This window comes from Acanthisitta chloris, unplaced genomic scaffold (genome assembly GCF_000695815.1).
Source record: "Acanthisitta chloris isolate BGI_N310 unplaced genomic scaffold, ASM69581v1 scaffold46138, whole genome shotgun sequence".
Classification (NCBI taxonomy): Eukaryota; Metazoa; Chordata; class Aves; order Passeriformes; family Acanthisittidae; genus Acanthisitta; species Acanthisitta chloris.
This window is the reverse complement of record NW_008688406.1, coordinates 1-20293: the sequence shown is the minus strand read 5'-3', so window position 1 is coordinate 20293 and position 20293 is coordinate 1. Positions and strand designations below refer to the sequence as shown.

General features: G+C 40.0%; 1 protein-coding gene across 1 annotated transcript; it reads right to left on the bottom strand.

Moving 5' to 3' along the window:
* Nucleotides 1-491: 491 nt before the first annotated feature.
* RUFY2 (RUN and FYVE domain containing 2) lies at nt 492-18167 on the bottom strand (the record flags this gene model as incomplete). Its single annotated transcript, XM_009080981.1, has 13 exons — nt 17984-18167; nt 17386-17503; nt 16007-16108; nt 14821-14944; nt 12614-12675; nt 11953-12018; nt 10534-10603; nt 9270-9371; nt 8227-8343; nt 7450-7617; nt 6228-6325; nt 2321-2440; nt 492-621 (listed from the first exon to the last, which is right to left on the bottom strand). Coding segments are annotated over exons 1-13 (1407 nt in total), but the record flags the coding sequence as incomplete, so codon positions are not given.
* Between the last annotated feature and the right edge of the window lie 2126 nt (nt 18168-20293).

Below are 20293 nucleotides of genomic sequence, written 5' to 3'. Positions count from 1 at the left end.
CCAGCAGACAGTGCCCTGTCCAAGCCAAGGGCTGCAGCTCTGTGAATGCATGATCCATCACTCCATCCAAATCCACCTCAAACAACAAACACTCAAGATTAAACCCAAGAGACAAAGAAGCATTTCTGCTTCTGCAGCTTTCTCTCTCTCTCAAATCAACCCCACTTACTGCAGAGACAAACACCACTACAAGTCACGAATACTGGACCCGAGAGGAACTGAAGCACCTTCTGGCCCACCATGAAGACAGTCCTCAACACAACAGAGAAAGGAAGATGAGGATTCCATTTCTCCTTATTCAAAGCTGAGTTTTGATCTGAGGACCGAATAGGGAGCAAACTCCCATTTTTCACATATTCTCTTTGTGAGAATACATTAATCTAATGTTTCTTATCTATTTGCAAAATTTCTTAAAAATACCATGTCTAAGTCCATCATTAATTTTGCAGTCAATTTCCAGATTACTAGTCAAATTTTGCTGCAGAATTTACTTTTTTAAGGTTAATTATTTCTTGGGTCTCTATTCTCAGACGAGACACAGTTTCCTTTTCCTTTTGAAGATCATCCTCTAAGGTTTGCCGCCACTCTCTCTGTATCTTCAGATCTGTTTCCAGCTGAAGCCTGGAATATGGGAAACAAACAAACAGAAATCACTGTGCACAAGAACATCACTTATTTCTGGGTGCGATGCACTATTATCACAATAACTTATTAACTTAAATGTTTTCTAAAAGAGAAATAATGTATCACTGTAATGTTTTAGATGTCAGTGTAATAGACAAAGCACATGCACTTAGAAAATGCTTTTAAAATTAAATGGACTCGGAGGACCACAAATGTGGCACAATTTTGAAGAGCTGACCTCTGAAATAAATGAGCAAGAGAAGATAACCACAAAACTCTGAAGCATTTCTGAGCATGCATAAGGGAAATCCCCCTTGACTGTGTCATATAAACTTCTTTCCCCAGTAGCCCAGACCAACCGGCCACGCTGCCACTGCTGATGCAGACAGTGACTGCAGATGAATCTGCTTTCCATGAAAGTTATTTAATTTTACACCCTTAGATGTGAATCTTCTACTTCAGACTAAGGCTTATGGCATTTTGAACATATTTGAACATAAATGAGGAAGGACTTTAAGGTACTATTTTTATTGAGCTTCCTACACAGTTGAGACTCAACATAAAGAGGGATGTAGGTTCTGTTAGTCTAACTGAAGTCCAGTTAAAGGAATTAGGGCTACTCTGATGGAAGATCCATCCTAGCTGGAATTTTACTAGCAGTTCCATGAAGGAGTTGTTACTTAAGACTGTTATGGACAAACCAAAGGTGGAAGCACACAGCTCAGCCTTCTAGATTTGAACTGTGCCAGCACAATGAAGGAAAAAATGTCTGAAGGGCATTCATGCCAGGTTTTTTGACAGAAAACCTGTATCCACATTCATATTTCCTGCTTTAAAACCAAAACCATGTCTAAAGGAGAGACTTACATTTTGGGTCACTACCTCAGCATCTGTCTGAAGTGAACATGACCTGAAGGTCTCAGAACTGCAGAATTCTAAGGTTGGGGTCTGAACTTTCTTTTGCCCAAATCTGCAGAGATGACTGTGGTAGCAAAGTGAACACTGATCATGACAGTTACACAAGTGTAGTAACATTCAGACTTGTGAGAGAGGCAAACAATGGGACTGGAAATCACCAGGTTTTAAGCCCAAGTCTGTGTGTCACACATTTACTCAAATAATTCCTGTTTTCTCTTCCCAAACAGGGAACAGGGAGCTCTTACCATTACAGTCCTAAAGGATTTAACAGGAGCAAGACTAGAGGGATTGGCTTTTATGTTACTTTTACGACTCTGGTGATTTGTCATGTTTTATTTCCTGCACAGTGGTTAAGTTAAACCTCATTCATAAATGTGATCAATAAAAATATTCTTATGCCACTTCTGTTTAAGTGCACACTATTACCTACTTGTGGGTTTTGTTAAAACTGTGTATGATTCCTACTACTACACTACATGCTTTCCCCCACTTACAACAATTTCCTTATTAACTAAGCTGGACTTTTTGACAGAAAATAATGGTGTTGTCTCTCTTCCTTTCAAGATGCACACCGTTTTAGAGGCGCTCAAACCTAGCCTGCCTGTCTTCAAATGGCATGTTTCCTCCTGTCCTGCCAGTACCCAATGCAAAGGTCTTCAGCATTTACATTCTGTTGCAAACCATTCCTCCACAACAAGCCTGTGTCAAGGCACAGGACACACTGCAGTGCAGAATGATTACTGCCATGTGTTCTTCCAAACAGCAAAGATATACTTACAGCTGTTTCTCCTTCTGGGAGAATTCTTTCTGCAGATTTTCAGATTTATTCACATACTCCTGTTTAAGTTTCTCATCCTCAGCCTCAGCCTCCATTTGAGCCTTCTCTGCTTGCTGCAATCTGGTGTAATTCAAATCAACTTTGGGTAAAACTGAAGATAGAACTAGGGTGTAGAGGGTGAAGAAGACAAATAAAAGAAAAATGGGGAAATAGAAACATTTCTAAATAAAAACAAAGCTTGGGGGAAACTCACAAACTCAAACGAGAAATCCATACAATGCCTGAGAACTTGCTCCTGGGTTTCCATACAGCAAGAGAGTAATCACTGTCAGTAATCACTGTTTTATTTCATGCTCATGAATAACATGTGCCAAAGCATGGTGACAGATAGTTAAGAACTGAAGCATGTAGCTTTATGCTTTTGTTTTTCCTTTAGCATACATCCATGTGTTAGTTTTGAAGCTGTTTTTTCTTCCCAAATAAACCCTGTAAGAATACTTGGCTTGCACTAATCACCCATTAAGACAGGGCAGAGCATGTGTTGTGCAAAAGCAGCTCAAAACAACTGAGGCAAAAGTCTGAGTACAGAGCACTGCAACCAGACAACAAAAAAAGCCCCAAACTTAACTAGCCTAATACAACAAAATACACCGTAACAGATCCCACCACATTTATAGAACTGCCTCAACTACACCATACCCTTGAATTTATTTCAATAATCTGTATTAAAAATAATGCATTCTGATGCTGGTTAAAATAGCTCCATACTAGCTCCATTAGTACATAGACAAATAAACATGATTAATCAAGAAACGAGGGCTTGCTTTTTTATTTAATCCTTTCTTTCTGAATTCTAGAGGTTTGTGTCTGCTTCAGCTAACACTCCCCTTGGAATTCATGAGTTCCTTGTGGTTCCTCTCCCCTTGGTCAAAGAAAGATGGATGCAATGTAACAAAAGTAAACATACTAAATGGGACTTGTGCTATTTCGTGGCTACACCTGCCTGGATGGGAAGGCAGGAGAGTAAAAGAGCCTGTGCAGTACCACTGAGTGTCCCCACCTGATACCTTGTGTCTAGCAAACTGTTTCAAGGGCCTCTCAGGTAAGTGCTGGGAGCAATCTGTGAAATGCTTCCTTTCTCACTTGCCATCAGCGAGCTGAAGGCAGAGCAACTCACAGCTCTGTGTCAGCGAAAAAGAAGCTAAGTCAGCACTATGTCTGCATTTGTGCCTCTGCTGATGAAGTTGCACCAGCAGGAGTTTCCAAAAGCTGCCAGTAAACAAGTGGAAAAAGTCAGGAATTAAACTATCTCAACTCAGCTGTACCAGGGGCTTTAAGAATGCTCCCAGTCCCACCTGCAGTGGCAGTGCAGAGCCAAAACTTGTATGGAAAGCAGAATACTGGGAAAAAGCAGGTCAACTCCCTGTGCAGAAGCTGAATGAAGCTACACAAGACATTAACACCAAAAGCAAATTAAATCCTTCCCTAAATCACAACATCAACTGCAGTGCAGTTTCCAGAAGCAAGGCAGAGAGGGAGCTTGCTACCCAAAAGCTGCAGCACCAACCCCAAGCCCAGCACCAAGGCTGACTGCACTGCTGAAATTCAGGTGCTGAGCTGGATTTGCCATTCAGATGACACTGGTTTGCAGATTGGGAGATGGACAGTGCTCCCATTTCTGCTGTGGTCTACTCACTGTTCTATCCAGAGTTTCTGGTTTGGGTTTATTTGAGGATGGAAGATAGTTATTTTTCAGTAGCCAGCCCATGTTAAAGGCTCTTTCGGACTCCTGACCAAGGAATAAGGTAGTACATAACCATGGAGTGGAAACCCTCTCTGTATTATTGCATCCTGCCCCCACCTTTGCAAACACATCCCCTTCTGCTTAAAAACCCCAAGATTATCTGCCCAGTCAACGTCCACTACAAACTGCCGTGGAACACCAGGATGCACTCAAACTCTCTCGTGTCTGCAGTGCAGACAAGCAGCAGCTCAAAGCAGAAATATGACTTGTAAAGGCTGCCTAATAATGGAGGGAGGGAGGGAAAAGGGTTTGGCCAACACCACAGGTGATAATTACTCTGTAGACACAGGCAAGTAAGCTCCTCGCCCACAAACGAGTTAGACAAGTTCAGGATCTGGGCCCTAACTGTACATCCCACTTAGTACTGCACCTTCCACGCCAGCTGTCAGGGCACACCTGCTTTACACAGCTGTCAGCCACAGGATGTGCTGCAGCACACTGTCCCTCCTGGCTGAGTCCCACCCAAGTCAGGCTCCAAACACATTTTCCTTCCATGAAAATCTTTTGCCCACATGCCACCAGCAAAATGGAATTGTGCTTCAGCTGTTATCCCCAGACCCTGTTACTCTCTCACTGCACAAACAGGATGTGTATGTTGACACCAGACTCTGTCCTTACAGGTATTGCTCTGACACAGCACACGACTCTTCCCCCCTCAAACTCCTGTGCTAGTTATAGCCACAAAACCCAACAGAGAGCATGTTGTGGATAAATGCAGCCTAAAAGGGAAAGAAATGAGCAGGGAGAAGGGGAGTATTAGCCAGCAGGGCTACTTTTTAAATCTATTAGTACCAAATAATAGGAAAAATCACTAATCAGAAACAAATGTCATAAAAATGTCAAAGTAAAGATATCTAAACTTTTAAAATAAACTTCGTTTGACAATTAAGAAGTGGTAAGACAGCATTAGAAAACTAGGTTACATTTGCTTAATAACAGTGCAGTAATTTACTGTTTTCCTTTTTTTTTTAAGAGGGGCAAAGTGAGATTGAAGATGATGTTCTCTCAGAAAACAAAACAGAACTCAGCTACGATCAATTACAGTGCAGGATTTCTAATACCACTTTAAAATATCTTAAGTTCTATCTGATCAGTAATAATTTCAACACAAGAGATCTGGAGGAGCTTTCAGAACGATATATCCTTGACAAGTTTATACTGGTGCTGAACTTCATTGCCAGCACATTTCATAAATGACATTGCAATTGTCCTAGTTTGAGTTAACAGTTCTTTGTCACTTCATGAATGCAGTGGACAAAAATCAAAGACAGATGAAGGCAGCAAAACAGTGAAAACAAAAATTGGGATAAAGGATAAAAAGAAAAAGAAAAAAGAGGAAAAAAAGGATGTCAATAAAAGAATATTCATGTCACTAAATTTTTTAATACATAACCATGCTTTTCATAATCAGATTTAAATGGGAAAAAAAAGACATGCCAAACACCAACATGACAGGGCTTATGGGTATGTCATATTTTACAGTTTAAAAAATCAGTGTTGCATATAAGGTCACTAAATTAGCACATATGAATTACACTTTAATCCAGTGTAGTACATGCAGTCTAACCATAATGCAGATTTATATTCTGGAATTTTAGTCTTTCACTTTTCAACCTTTTCAGTGTGAAAACACAAGTCATGGAAAGCAATGGCACTTCCCAAGCAATGGGCAACAACTGGAACAGCTTCAGCAAACACATCAGTTTTCCCTGAATGCACTGAATGTTTGCATTAAGCACATGTTTAAGTATAAGCAAGACTAATGTTTCAGTTTCTACTGCATTGCATTCAGGTGGGAAAAAATAGCTAACAATGAATCAGAATTTTGCAACGACTCAAAGAACAACTTTTGCCGTCAGCACAAAAACCTAGGACCAGAAGAAAGATGGTGGAGGAAGAAAACTGAAAGATTAAGTTTGTATTTAAAGTAACTGTATTTGTTAAACAGAAAAAAATCCAACAGCAAAGCACGAGTTCAAAGTTCCAGAAAGGCTCGTGCTAAATGTTCTGGTTGAAAGTTACATTTCTGTGGCAACTGTAGGAATGCAGTAAAACATGAGGGGATGGAGTCACGAATGAAGAAAAACAAAGATGGAGCTGTACCTTTGTTCTAGCTGTTTCATAGTTGCATTAATTTGATTGGTCTTATCCTCTAATCGACTAATGATTTCACTCTTTTCTTTCATAGCATCTTCAGAAACCTGTGTTACACAAAAGGTTAAACCTGAAATGGCTGTGCATTGCTTTTTCTTCAGCATCTGAGATGGCAGCAGGTTTGGATCACTTTTAAGCATTTCCCCCTAAAAACCCACAGTGCTTTACAGCTTTACACCTAGTGAATCTGTAGCTTTGTACTCTGCAGGTGAAGATGTTATTTAATAAGTGTTTCACTCTGGTTTCCTTTCTTAGTTAATCATTTTGGAAGTCACCTTAAATTCATGGATCAAGTAGCCCATCATAACCTTACCAACAAAGAGCTAAGATGCTTAGTCCTGAAAATTCCTGAGGTTCTCCTACAAAACAAAACCCCACAGCTCCTAACACACTGGAGAACATTCTCACTTTGCTTTCCAGCTCTATTTATACTTCTCTTCCTCTGGTCCCATTCCTTCACAGCTGCAGGTGGAGAAGTCCAGCACCTCCATTATCTCTCTGCAGCATCCTAATTTTCTTCCCTGCATTCTGTCACATATTTGACTGGTTTCTTGTGCTGGCTTTGATACCTGAGTTCATAAATCAAATTTATGTTCTGCATAAATAATTCACTGGGACCCTTCCCTGGTGTCAGGTCATTTGTTAGCTGCATCTGGGGTCTCTGAGATCCCTATAGTCCCAAAAAGGCACTGCACTGTTGCAGATTTTCTTAACTTGTTAAAAGATTTAAAAAAAAAAAACAAAAAAACCCAACCAAACTGTAATTAGCTTTTTCCATTTTGTACAATCTTGTCTTTCTTTCCTTACTGTGAAAGGTCAGGTGTTCTCTTCCACTCCTCACTATGTGCCAACATTCTTCTGCTTTTTTAATACAACACAAGCCAAAAAATGTCATTATTTTAGATACACTACTCTCTATTTCACTTGCCATGTTATTAGGCAATGATCTTATCCTCATGCTCTTTTCTTCTGTAAACCCACCAACTGACTGCCTTAAGAACTTCTTTGTGTGAAATCACGTTTGTATCAGCAAAGTTCTAGAATGTCAAGCTGGCCTAAGAAGCTTATGCAAACCCAAAACTAAGAAACAGCAGCATTTAATCAACCAGAACAGGAATGCATTTCTCTCCCTTTGATCGTTTCAGCACTTTAACAGAGATTGCTCCTTTACCTGCAGCTTTTGGTACATTTCCATGTTAATTGCTTTAACTTCATCGAGCTGCTGCCGAAGGCCTATGAGGGTGTCCTGCTTCTCATGGATATCCTTCTCCAGCAACTTCATGGCAAGCTCTATTTCATGTTTCATACTAACTTGGATCACTAGCTCATTCTCCATGTCCTGCAAAACACAACACACAGTATTTAAATCATTATGCAGCATTTTATTTCTGCTTTGAAAAACCCCACAAAAGTTGACAGAGCTGCAGCACCACCTACTTCACCACCTCAGGAATTCTGCCTCTCTTTAACCTTGCAAATTATCCACTAAGTAACATTACACTATATACTTAGTGACCAGTAGGTTTTTTAAACTTCAGGAGAAGACAATTCAGGTCGTAAGAAATTACCTGACCGTGTTACACAGACACACAGTGACACGGGTACACAGCCCAAGTATTAATTACAAAAACAGAACTGAAGCATTTATATTTCCACAAGATATAGCACAGATACAGAGCATACCCTATTGCTAACAACTCACCTAAAAATTTCTCAAAGAAAACTGTATTTTCTTTACTACTCTTCAGCAACATTATTACAGCAATATTGGTGTATGGATTGCTCTGTTCAAAAAAACCTTTTTATTACAGGCAGTCAGAGAAAAGGATATTAAAGGCAATTAAATGCAGCACCTAACCTCAGCAAAGCTAGACACACTCATGCCCCAGCTCCTCTGGAGCACTGTCTCTGGTGGAGGTGCTGCACAATCCCAGGCAGGATCGCTTACCTGTCGAAGCTGCGACTCCTCCCGCAGCTGTCTACGTGCTTCACTGTACATCTCATCCAAACCCTGCCTGGACTGTTTGTAGGTCTGAAGCTCTGCTTCAACATCCACTTTGGTTGCCTGCAAAGGTACAGAGATTCTGTCTTTCTTCATCACAAGGTCAGCAATTAACAGCATAAATTTAACACTGGGGAGGGGGAAACCCTTACAAGTACATTCTCCAAGCACAGCACAAACAAGAAAGAGCTGTTTCTGCTCTGTGGCCCTCAGCTGTAGAATGAGACAGTAGTACATCTAGCAAAATTAACATCTACACTCCAGTACTGTCCTTCAGGGTCATTTTCATACACAGCTGTTTCAATACTAAGCAATCCAAACATCTGCTTAACCCGTGCTTTTACCAATTATCCTGTAAGACACATACAAAAGACGCATAAGGAGCTACAAATCACAGCTTGAAAATCAAGTTTGGCAATTGTATACACAACAAGACAGCCCAGGACAGACAGTCTGACAACTAAAACACACCCTGTTTTGACAAGCTTTTCAGATAATATTGGCTCAATGCTCCTGGATATAGCTTACAGTTTGAACAAAAAAGGAAGGAGGGAAGAAAACCAGAAGAACGACAAGGTAAAAATGCTACAAAATCTGCACCCAGTTATAAAACAATCTAGTGTACTAGATTTTGGATATACTTAGGCCATTATAAAGCAACTAAAACACACCCTGTTTTGACAAGCTTTTCAGATAATATTGGCTCAATGCTCCTGGATATAGCTTACAGTTTGAACAAAAAAGGAAGGAGGGAAGAAAACCAGAAGAACGACAAGGTAAAAATGCTACAAAATCTGCACCCAGTTATAAAACAATCTAGTGTACTAGATTTTGGATATACTTAGGCCATTATAAAGCAGATTTATTTTTTTTTTCCCTACCAAAGTGGTTTCAGATTGCACAGCTTACTTCAGGCTGAGATGTACACACACTTCAATGACAACAAACCACACACCATTACTATCTTACATGTGGTAAAACTAACATACCTCTAGATGATTCTGTGTCTTCATTAAAATCAGCGTATTCTCACTCCTTAATTGATGGTTTTCTTCCTGAAGTTTAATTATATTATTTTTGGCTATTGCTAACTGAAAAGAACAAAAGAAAGAAAAGCAATCACTTTTGTGAGCAGAAGTAAAGAATGTTCTGATGGATGCGAGGCCAAGACATTCCCTGCTCTACGCTCACTGTCTACCAAGCAGAAGATTAATTGTTTTTAACAAAAACAAAGCTTCTGGCTTTAGTGATGAGTCCCTTTGATCACACAGCAGCATGAGTACTCAAGTTACTTCATTATTTCACGTCTGGTAAAGCACATGCTTTCTTTTCATTCCTTCACTGCGACTTACAGACCCTCAATTCCCTCCCCTCAATTCTTCTTCCCATTTGGCTTCAAGTCCATTCTGTTTTATTCTTTCTTAGACATCTTAACATATCATATGGAGCATTCACACAGCAAAGCCTCTCCCAGATGGATAGCAAACAAAATGAGAAGAGGTGAAACTTCGTAACTGGGCGCTAAAATATATACCTTAATGTCAGAATTATAAGCCAAACCATCAGAACAGGTGGCCAGTCAGGCTGAAGGCTTGTAAAGAAACCAGAATACTCTGAGAATTAACACTCAGAAACATGTTTTCACCCTGCCTGGGTACATTACACCCAGAGAGAGCCTGCTGTCTCTTCAACAGCTTTCCATTTCCCACTGCGTAAACTATTTCTCAAGCAGCTCAAACTGAGAAAAGGTGTTCTCTCTTACAAAGCTAAAAATATTGGGATCTAGTCAAGCATCAAAGATAACCAGAAATACAGGATACCAACACAAAACCAGAGCTAGGCAGGTCTAAAAGCTGTATGCAAGCAGACAGCAAACAAGTAAGAAGCAATCCTTGGGCTAAGGCTGAGAACAGTAACAGAAACTGCTCGGTGAACCACCTTCTGTCCCTTTTAGCAAGTGGTGTCACCCATTCTGCACTGGTCATGTGCACAAAATCAGACACACAGCTTGCATTAAGGAAGGATTTTCTTCTCATTTTGTCCAAAACTGGAAACTGCAATGTTTAATTTGGTGATGCTGCAGGCTACCTGGGCAAGCTGACTGCAAATCCTGCAGCTACTGCACCCATCCTTTAGGCCAAAATAAAGGTACCTGAACACACTATACAGATCTTATGTAGGAAAAAATAATTAAGCATATTTAGAGAACAAGTCTTTGACTGTAAGTAATACATTACTGAAATAAAACAATACCTCTTCGATTAGTTTAGTGTTTGATTTCTCCAGTGAATCAACTCTTGCGTGCAGGCTGCTCACTGTGCTACTGAGAGAGAAGAGAAAAAAAATCACTCAAAATTACATCAAAACTCATTCAACCAAGCTCAAAAGCTTTAATGCAAGGCACACTGATTAACAGGTAAGACTTATAAGGTCTGCTCCCATTATTTGAGGCTTTCCTAAACATTAGCCTCCCTTGTTGAACAGCTATGCACTTATTCCCAATTCCCTATGTCATTCCTGTCACTTCAACTTCTGGCTGGCTATGACTCTTTCCTTCATCCTCAAAACTATATTGCATCTAAAAGACAAATGAGTTCCCTTATAAGACAATATCTACGTTATTTCCCTCCCCATATAACAAAACCATTCTCCAGATTCTCCTTCTCCAAAACACATTTCTTTTATAACACCATTTGCTTCTCCACATTTTTTCATGTGTCCTCAGGTTACCTCTTTCTTGTTCCTTCTTATTTATGAGTCTCATCAGAATTTCATTCCCTTTTATTACTCTGTGTTTTTTTATGGTATTAAACTACACCTGATTGCCTGTTTGTGCTGGAAGCACATTTTTCAGACTGCATGTCCCACAAAGGAAAAAACCAAACCCCACAGTACTTTTCCATACATTTCTCTGTGGTGCCCTCAGAAGGTGCCAGTTCATTAAGCACAGCAGGGTAAAGAAACTTAATGTGTTCTGGGATGTGTCAGGTCTCTATTGCTGACCTGCAATAGTTCTTTGTGGGTCTGTTGTTTGTTTTTGGGGTTTGGTTGTGGGGTTTTTTCCTTTTTAGCTCCTCATACAGCTCTTTTGCACAAGACTCCTCAGAGAATTAAAATCACTGTCCCTCTATTTGCACAGTAACCAAGAGAGCGGTGGCCTACGTTTGTACCATCTGGCAAAGTAAAGGGTACATTCCTTGAGAACTGCTTCTTTCCTGAGAACTGTTCCTACAGGAACCACAACCTACAACCTGGAAGTGGCTTCCAGCAAGCAACCAACTAACTCAGTTTCAGTCCTGAGTACGGACTAAAATGTCCTAGAAGGCAAAGAAACACACATGGATTCATCAGAACACTTTCTGCAAACTATCAAACAGAACACAGTCAAAATCCAGACTCCATTCCTGTGAAGTTAGGAATCGTGAGGACCTTCTTCAGCTTTGGCTTGCTGCTTTTGGTTTCTTTGAAGAATAAAGATTGACTGTCAGAAACAAAACCATGGAAACTGACACTTCCTGAGTCTCTCCAGGGGAGTGTTCTTTCCAACTTCACTAAATCCTCAGCCTTAACATGAAGAATCTGCATCTCTTCTCTGATGCTCTCTCACAAAGCTGTGGGACACAAGGAATTGACCTGACGGGCCTGGCACACATACTTCAAAGTAATACTTACTTCAGCTGCCTGTTTAGTTCTTCAACATAATTCTTTTGGTCTAATATTGCAGCAATCTGTACGTTTCTAAAGCAAGCACATAACAAAATTAGCTTTAGCAAAATGATGTTGGGAACTATGTACTGAAAACATATAAATCTATCATATGCAAATCTCCATCCTAATGCTGTCTTTAAAAAGAAAGGAAGCAACTTTATCTCAGAATCATGAAGTCAAAAACTTACATGTTGTGGTACCAGTGAGACAAAAAAATCTAATGCTTTAACTGCAAACAATTTCTCTATATGAAGCATAAGAACATACGTAGTCTGAAAAGAAGAAGGATGTTTGTTTACTCTGCCACAACTCTGTCTCTCTGAAACACTGACTAAATCCCAAGCTGAGGGCTCAAAGGTCTGCAGGCTCCTTCCCACGGCCACCTGGCAACTCACTGTCCAGCAGGTAAAGGCAGTGGGTGATGCTGCTGAGGCTTACTTCAGACTGCAAATCCTCTTGCAGCTAATGAGTAATACAGAACAATGTAGTGTGGCATTATTCCCAAGACAGTGGGATCAGAAGAGTTCACCTCCAGAGAACCTGACTTATTTCTATAAAAACCAGGGCACCGGTCAAGAAATCGCTTGTTAACAAGCAAAATCTGAGGCATTTGGTGAGGACATACCTTTCTTTACCCCCAATGTCATCATCACTCTTCAAATACACAGAGAAATCAATCACCCCGACCTAGGGGAAAGCAAACATACCGTTTCACATAACACAAATAACTGCTGTTGATATTTACAGCCTTGTATTTATGCAGTCAATAAAACCTCAGTGACATCAGCATTTTAAGACTGGCCCAGTTTCAGCTGGAAGCTCAAAACCCTGAACTCTAACATTTTAAACAAGACTTTTTCCAAACGGAGTTGCCACGATTATTAAGAATTACATTACGTTTGAATAAAATTGACAACGTGCCATGCACCACATCCCAAAGAAAAGGTGACTTCTTCCTTTTACTGAGCTTAGCCAAAAACTTCCAGGAAGACTTCCATGTAGGGAATCACGAGACACCACACAGCCCTGGTACTGGTCGAGCAGCGCGGTGACGTCTGCAGCACTGCACGTGATTTCCCACCACGGCACATCTCCCACGCCGATGACGCCCCATGTTTTGTTTTTCAGTATTCCTTGCCAAACAATACTACCTCTCTACCTTATTCCCAAGCGTGACAACTCAACTGCATGCATTTTTTTTAAAACTTTGCTAAATCTGCATTATTTCCTATTCCATTTTAATGTAATCAGATATGATGATATACAGGTATGGAAGTTTCCATTATTTCTGCTCCTAACTCTATTCATTAATGTCTAACAAAAGTATTTAACCACATGTGCTTTAACTCTTCCTTTTTGGTCTCTAGCACCCTCTTCACAAATTATTTCAACTCTCTGAGCTCACTTTAGCTTTGGGTCACAAGTAACTTGCCAAGTTTATCATTTACTTGGTGTACACAATTCTCTCCTGTCAGTATCCTGTGGCAGTCCTCTACTTATTCTTTCCACATCTCTTCTAAACAGTCTCTTCTCTGAAAGCTTTTCAAAAACGTATTTTTCTTATTAAAGCAAAATACAATCTCTATTAGAAAAAGGTGAAATGCCCTCTCTATTAACGTTTGCTAATTCTCTATGTGTGCATATACACATTTCACCACTGAGTAGCATTCTTTCAACATACAAAAACTGTGCTCCTAGTTGTGACTTCCATCACCCTTCACAAGTTTCTCTTCCTGATCACTACAACTTGCTGCTTCTGGCTTCTCTGAGGAGGTGCCTTCCTTACCCTCCTCCTCACAAACAGCATTACTCTGGATGCTTTACGAATTTCAAACTGAATCTCATCTGCACAGCCACTGCTAGCTTTGCAAACCAAGTTTTCTCTCCTCTCATACAGCAAGGTCATCAAGTGACCTAGGACACAGAAGTGTAGCCAGCAAGGGATTTTGTGATCTACAGTGCACACATTTAATTCTCAATACTGAGAGCAAGGTGACAGGTTTTCTATAATTATAGGCCTTTCAATGTTACACCTTCTTTTACACAAAACTGGTGCCTAAAACTAGTATCAGATAGCAACTAGAACAGACAATCGAGGACAAGTTGAGTACCAAAATTTGGTTGGCTCTGTAATTCAACCACACACACCCAATTAGTTGTAACTTTTCTTTCCCAGACAAACTGTTTTTCATCAAATATATGCTGAAATACAGTAATAATCACTTCAACTACTACTATTTTTTCCCACAAAAACTGAAAAAAAAAATCCTACATTTATTTACAAATACTCGTGCATCTGCCTTTAAAGAGCATCCATTAACATTTTCTGGGAAGAGATCAGAGCTCAAAGTCAAAGCCTGATGCAAGGCAGGAAGAATTCCAAGAATCTGTTTTGCAGATTGAAAGTAAGTCACCCTATCATAAAGTCTTTTATTACACTATGTGAAGAGAGTTTTTGTTTCAGGTCCTTGAATAATTTCTATTATGTTCCAGAACAACAATAAATGAACCAACAGGATAAATGATTATGGAACTACACTTCTCCCACAGAGGAAATGACACAATTAAGATGGAAAGAACTCAGCATTGCCACTATTGCATCCATTTGACAACAAAGCACAAAACTTTACCCTTGCACTCCAATTATCACCACCTGAAGGTCTGACCCAACTGAAACGACACAATGGAACAGCCCCCACAGATGCAGGAGTGAATCACCAAACCCTGAACAGTCTCTAGAAGGATTTCTATCAAGAGAACATAGCAACAAAATTCACTGTACATAAAGATCTCACAGATTGCATGTGCATTCGTTTACCTGCACTGACTTACTTGTGAATCTAGGTCCTCTCCCTTCACACACAGGTTAGCATCTATCACATTTAACCCAACTAACAGCCCGACAATAACTGCTCCTTCTTCCTCCATCATCAGTGCGTGATACTCATAAAATTCACTGTTAAAGAAGAAAATTGCATCTTATTGGTATATTCACTATATGAACATCCAATAAATTAATAACAAGCAACATATGAATCAGAATTGTTTCTCTTATTGTAGCCTTACTACAACATCCTTGAAGACAAACTGGTTCTGCCCATACTTTCACCCCATAAATACTTAAACATTCAAAGTCCATGGTTCAGCTCAGAGGCTATTACAAACAAAGATTCTCCTTTGGCTCCAGAAACCTGAGCCACAAGCTGATGGCGGGCTGAGAAATTCAGAGGGCAAGACTTTTTTTGCCTTCAAACACCAAACCAAAAACAAAGCCATAAAAAAAGGCTCTTCCCCATACACCTGCCAAGTGCCACTTTTGACCAGGAAGGATGTTCGGCCTCACCGAGTCACACAACTTATGTTGTGAACAAGCACTTCAATGGAAAGCAAAAGAAGAATGGTAAAAAAAATCACCTTGTGTGAAAATACTTCTGGACTTTTATGAACACATGATTGAAATTAAAGAAGCCAAGGAAGAGAGTGAATGGGTAAAAGAGAAACAAAGGGCTGAAGTGCTAAAGAGGTTTTAAAAATAAAAATACTTCACTAAACAACAGAATACCAGCACTTTTGCCTCCTTGTACTTTTTGAATGAAGTTTTTGATTCTATATAACAAAGTGCTTTCAATGAAGAAGTCCACAGCTGCTGAACACCAACATCATCCTGACGTACCAGCGTTACCTAAGCATACAACACAAGCCTTAAAAATAAATACAGTTTATACAACTGGAATTAAGATGACAAGGCTTTTTTCTCCCTTTGTGCTTCAACTACCCTCTTAGACAAAAGTTACACTAGAAGAGAGCAATGCCACTCTTAGAAGTGTGAAAGGAAAAGTTCAGAGCAACAGCCCTCTGTGCAACGGCAGCTCAGTAGCAAACCACGCACACAGCAGGGGTGAGTTCACGTACTCTCCAGAGGTATCTAGTCTGTACTCTGCATGGTGGAGGAATGTGTTGTTTTAGGAAACTAAACCTCTAAAAATAAATTATAAACCAAATCTACTTAATTTTTTACCTGAGAAGATCTCTCTGAATGATTAAACAGCGAAGATAATCAGCCATTTTCTTCTGCATCAGTGCTAAACGTAACCAGGCCCGAGCACGGCCCAGTGGTGTTCTGAAACAAAGGGCATGGAGAAACAACCCCAAATTAACAACATACTGATTAACTCACTGCCAAACAGCTTGTCACTCTACTGGTATTGCTATTTCAAATTATTAGCTGAGCATCACAGTCTGGGAAGCTATAATGTCTAGGTTTCAAGTTTTGGAATAACACCAGAAAAATTTTCATCTACTCAACTGAGTGTGGGAGGAGTCCCTGCAAAGAACAGGACAAAAGAATGCACAAGAACCTGATAATCCTAAAAGTCCTGTGTTCTGCTGAAGTAAAATGTCTGCAACAATTCAGACTCCAACTTGTTTATAAAGTCTCCAAAGGAACTGCAAAAGAAGTAACCAAATGCCCATCAAAACTCATCATGCCAGCTTAGCTTCTCAATCCGATCCTCTGGGTTTACACAACAGACTGAATTCTAGCTTTAATTTGGATTTGTGTACAGGTTCAGTGGCATCTTGGAAAACAATTCAAAAGAGATGAAAATGCATGTAACTGGCAAATTTAATATCAAACAAATTAAACCTGGACCTTTAGATCTTCCTCTTCTAGTGCTTGCACAAATAGAAAGCAGTAAACACATAAATGCAAAAAACACTCACAATCTGTATGAGGATAGAAAGAAACATGTTTCTTTCTAAGAAACATGCTGGGCAAAGGGCATTACCTCATTTGGCCTAATACAAGAGTAAATAATAATTTATATGCCTATGTACTTGAGATAAGGTCTAAAGCTACAAATTGTAACTCTCATGCTGCCATATACCAATCACAGTGTAACCAAACCCTTTTGGAATTCATGTGTAGCCCATTTAGAGCTGAATACAAAACCAGAATGCAGGGGAATGGGAGGAGAATGTAGTTCACAGCATAAATTTACATTTCAGTAGGACCCTGCACACAAGAATCTGAAAAGCTAATTCTTTCCTCTTTGTATGTTACCTTGAGTTTTGCACAGCCTTTGCTGACTACACTCACTAGTGTTTGCTGCAGTTCTAGACTACAGCCTGTTTGATACACAACCTGCTCCTTTTTGCCCCATTGTTGTCCACCACTCATGAAACTTTTCTCCCAGGAGCACTAGAAAAGAACATAAAAATACTACTTTTTCAGCTGTTTTATGCAGAACAGGAAAAGCTAACACAATCCATCTGTGCTCTCCCCAATATCATTGCTAGCTGTTCAACAGCTTGATGAATGCCAAATGGACTCAGGAGACACTTGTAGATTCTCAATCAGGTCCTTTATTTTTCTGCTGTATTTTTCCCAATACTTACTTAAGGCCAGGCAAATCTCTGACACTTGCTGCTATTTCCTCAGCTTCTGGATATAATTTCTCCACAAGTTCCAGAGGACCCCAGATGGTTTTATTGTAACTTAGAAAGGATTTTCTTACTAGGAAAAGAAAAGTTAATTAATTGAATTAATTTAAATTACTGCAGTAGTTTCCTTCACAATCGTTGGTGAGTAGAAGAGTTACTAACTGCTAAGTCCAGACTTCCAGATAACTCCTAACTGTGACACTGGTCAGCTCACCAGTATCTAAAGCCAGTTTCAGAATTATTTTGCTGTGAACATCAAATTGCTTTGCTAGAACAAAATAATATAAAAAGGATGTTATACACTACATACACACATGCAGCTGCTATATTCCCTAGACCACTTACAACAAATGGTGCACCAAAGACAACGCTGGCAAATGTGGAAATATATGTTGTGAGGAATTAATAATGACACTATTCATCATAAAAGGTGACAACTTAATTTTTTTCCATTTTGAATGCAACATAACATACTTTTTCTATCTAGTTCAAGAAAGAAAAAGAAAAAGGCATGTTTGGGATGAGAAATACATAGCTAGAACAATTACCACACCTTTCAGGCCATGTTTTAGGCAGTGCTCCATGACAACAAAGAACTGCTGCAAAGGTGGGTAGTCAGAATCCAGACTGCGGCCAAAGCTCAAGGCTGATTCAATGAGTCCTTTGATACTCAGCTTGGCCATGTTCAATAAATTTGCTCTTTCTACAGCTGTAGGGTCTTTTACAGCTATGACAATAGAGAGAAAAATGTTACGGTTCAAGTTTCAGGAGAGACACAAAGTAGTACGATGGCCACCTTGTTCAATGAAAAACTTACCTAGGTAAACTGAAAGGGATAATGCAGTAAGTGCTACAAACCACCAAGTTACAGTCAAGCACCCACTCCAACAAACACCCTTAGAGATCTTACAGCGTTTTAACAGGTGAGTGAAAAACTGAGGCTGGAAACACCAGTTCTCAGGACCATGCTGTCTCACTACCTCTCAGAGGCATTCAGGAACTGCAAATTAACATGGCATCACTGCTGCACTCCAAACTCCACTGCACGGCTGTGATCAGGGCCCTTTCCACCAGATCAAAGAAGCATTCCTACATATACAAGCATTTATTTGGCATATTTCACTCTGCCTACAGAAACAGGCATCATACTTCTATATAATCACTTTCTGCTGCAGCTTCAATTTCACAGTGACAAAACATATGCTTTCCTTCTTAGGCTGTACAGGGTCTCAGCCACTAAACCAGGAGCCATTTCAGGAAAATATTACACATTATGTACTGAAAATGCAGTTTATCATTGAGCCACAATGTATTTTTTACACAGGAAAGCTTAAGACTTAAAATGTTTTGCTTTAACTTAGGGGTTTGTATAAACTTTACAAGTCTGGGATTAAATCTAGTCAGTAAAAACCCATAGCTTTTTACAATCATCTTAGTCTGATAGAATGGACAAGGTTCCTCTTCCTAGAGCTCTCAGTACTGGAAATATGAGTATCCAGAAAATTCTTAGTTGATTTTCATTTGTAATGAAGCAGTTCAAACATTTGGGCCAGCCTCTATTTTGTTGAACTGAAGCAGAGACAAAACAATCCTCCGTTTATTCACCATGATCAAAGTAACTTCCAAAGAAGCAAAAAGAATTGATGATTTACTGTTTCCTGCTCTTTGCAATTAAATCCATCAAATTAAGTAAAGAAATCAAACATATCATCTTTTCTAAAACACTGAGACATGGATATCAAAATATCTAGAAAGCTTTTTATCTTAGAAAATATGTGAGCCTGTTCCTCAGCAAATCTGAGTATTGGCCTATGACCTTATCTGTTTGCACATCAGAGAGCATAAAAAACCCAAACCACCATAACAGATGGATCTTTTCTCAGTCCCTCAAGTGCAATGAAATGACTTATTTCCTGCACACCACACTGTTAGGTACTTAGGTATTAAATATCAGAAACTTAGAAAATTACTTTCCAACATTCTGTATTCCTACCTGCCTGCCAAATACCCAGCTACCCTTTTACCATCCCACAGAACCTACCTCTGCTTTCTAGAAAAAAAATATGATTGAGATTATATACCTGAAACAGCCTTAAAAAACACTTCTATAATCCCCCAATTTACCCGTACCTCAAGAGAAAACCCCAGAAGACATTAGAAGCCAATTAAAGACAGCGTTCTGGCAAAAATGTACGCGGTTAGCAGCCACAGCTCACTGGTTTGTCTCCTGCCTTGCTGCCTACTCAGCTGCAGGGGACTGACCATCCCTACCAGCAGCACCAGCACAGCATTCCTGGCTGGGACAGGTGGAGACTGCAACAACAGGAGCCCTTCTGTTGGTAAGGCACACCTCCTGCCTCTGACCGGCTTTGCTATTGACCGTACTAACACAAGCATTAGTGTAGGCAACACCTCGCTCAATGCCAAATTCATCCGGACAGACCTTCCTTTCCATGCACCTTGTCTGCTTCCCCAAAGGCATCATGAAAAGTCCTTTTTTAGGTGACCTCGTTTTGACTTGTGGAGCTGATCCTTCCCACGGAGAGACTTCTATGTCTGCTGCCTTTTAACTGTCAACCCTCTTGTCTGTCCTCTCTGAGGCAAAATACATTTTAGGTCTGTTTTAAAGTGCAGTCTACCTGCATATAGCTATTTTTCTTCACCTGTTTCTTACAAGAAATAAAATCAAATCAAGATTAAGAATTTAACACGGTGTGTGAAACCCTGCATCCTAACTGCGGCTCAGGCATGGCACGGGGCACTGTACACACGGTGCAAAACGAGCCCCGGAGGGCCCTTCCCAGCCCGGAGCAGCCCCCGCAAGGACCATCTGCCGAGGGCGCCGCGACCGCCAGCAGCACCC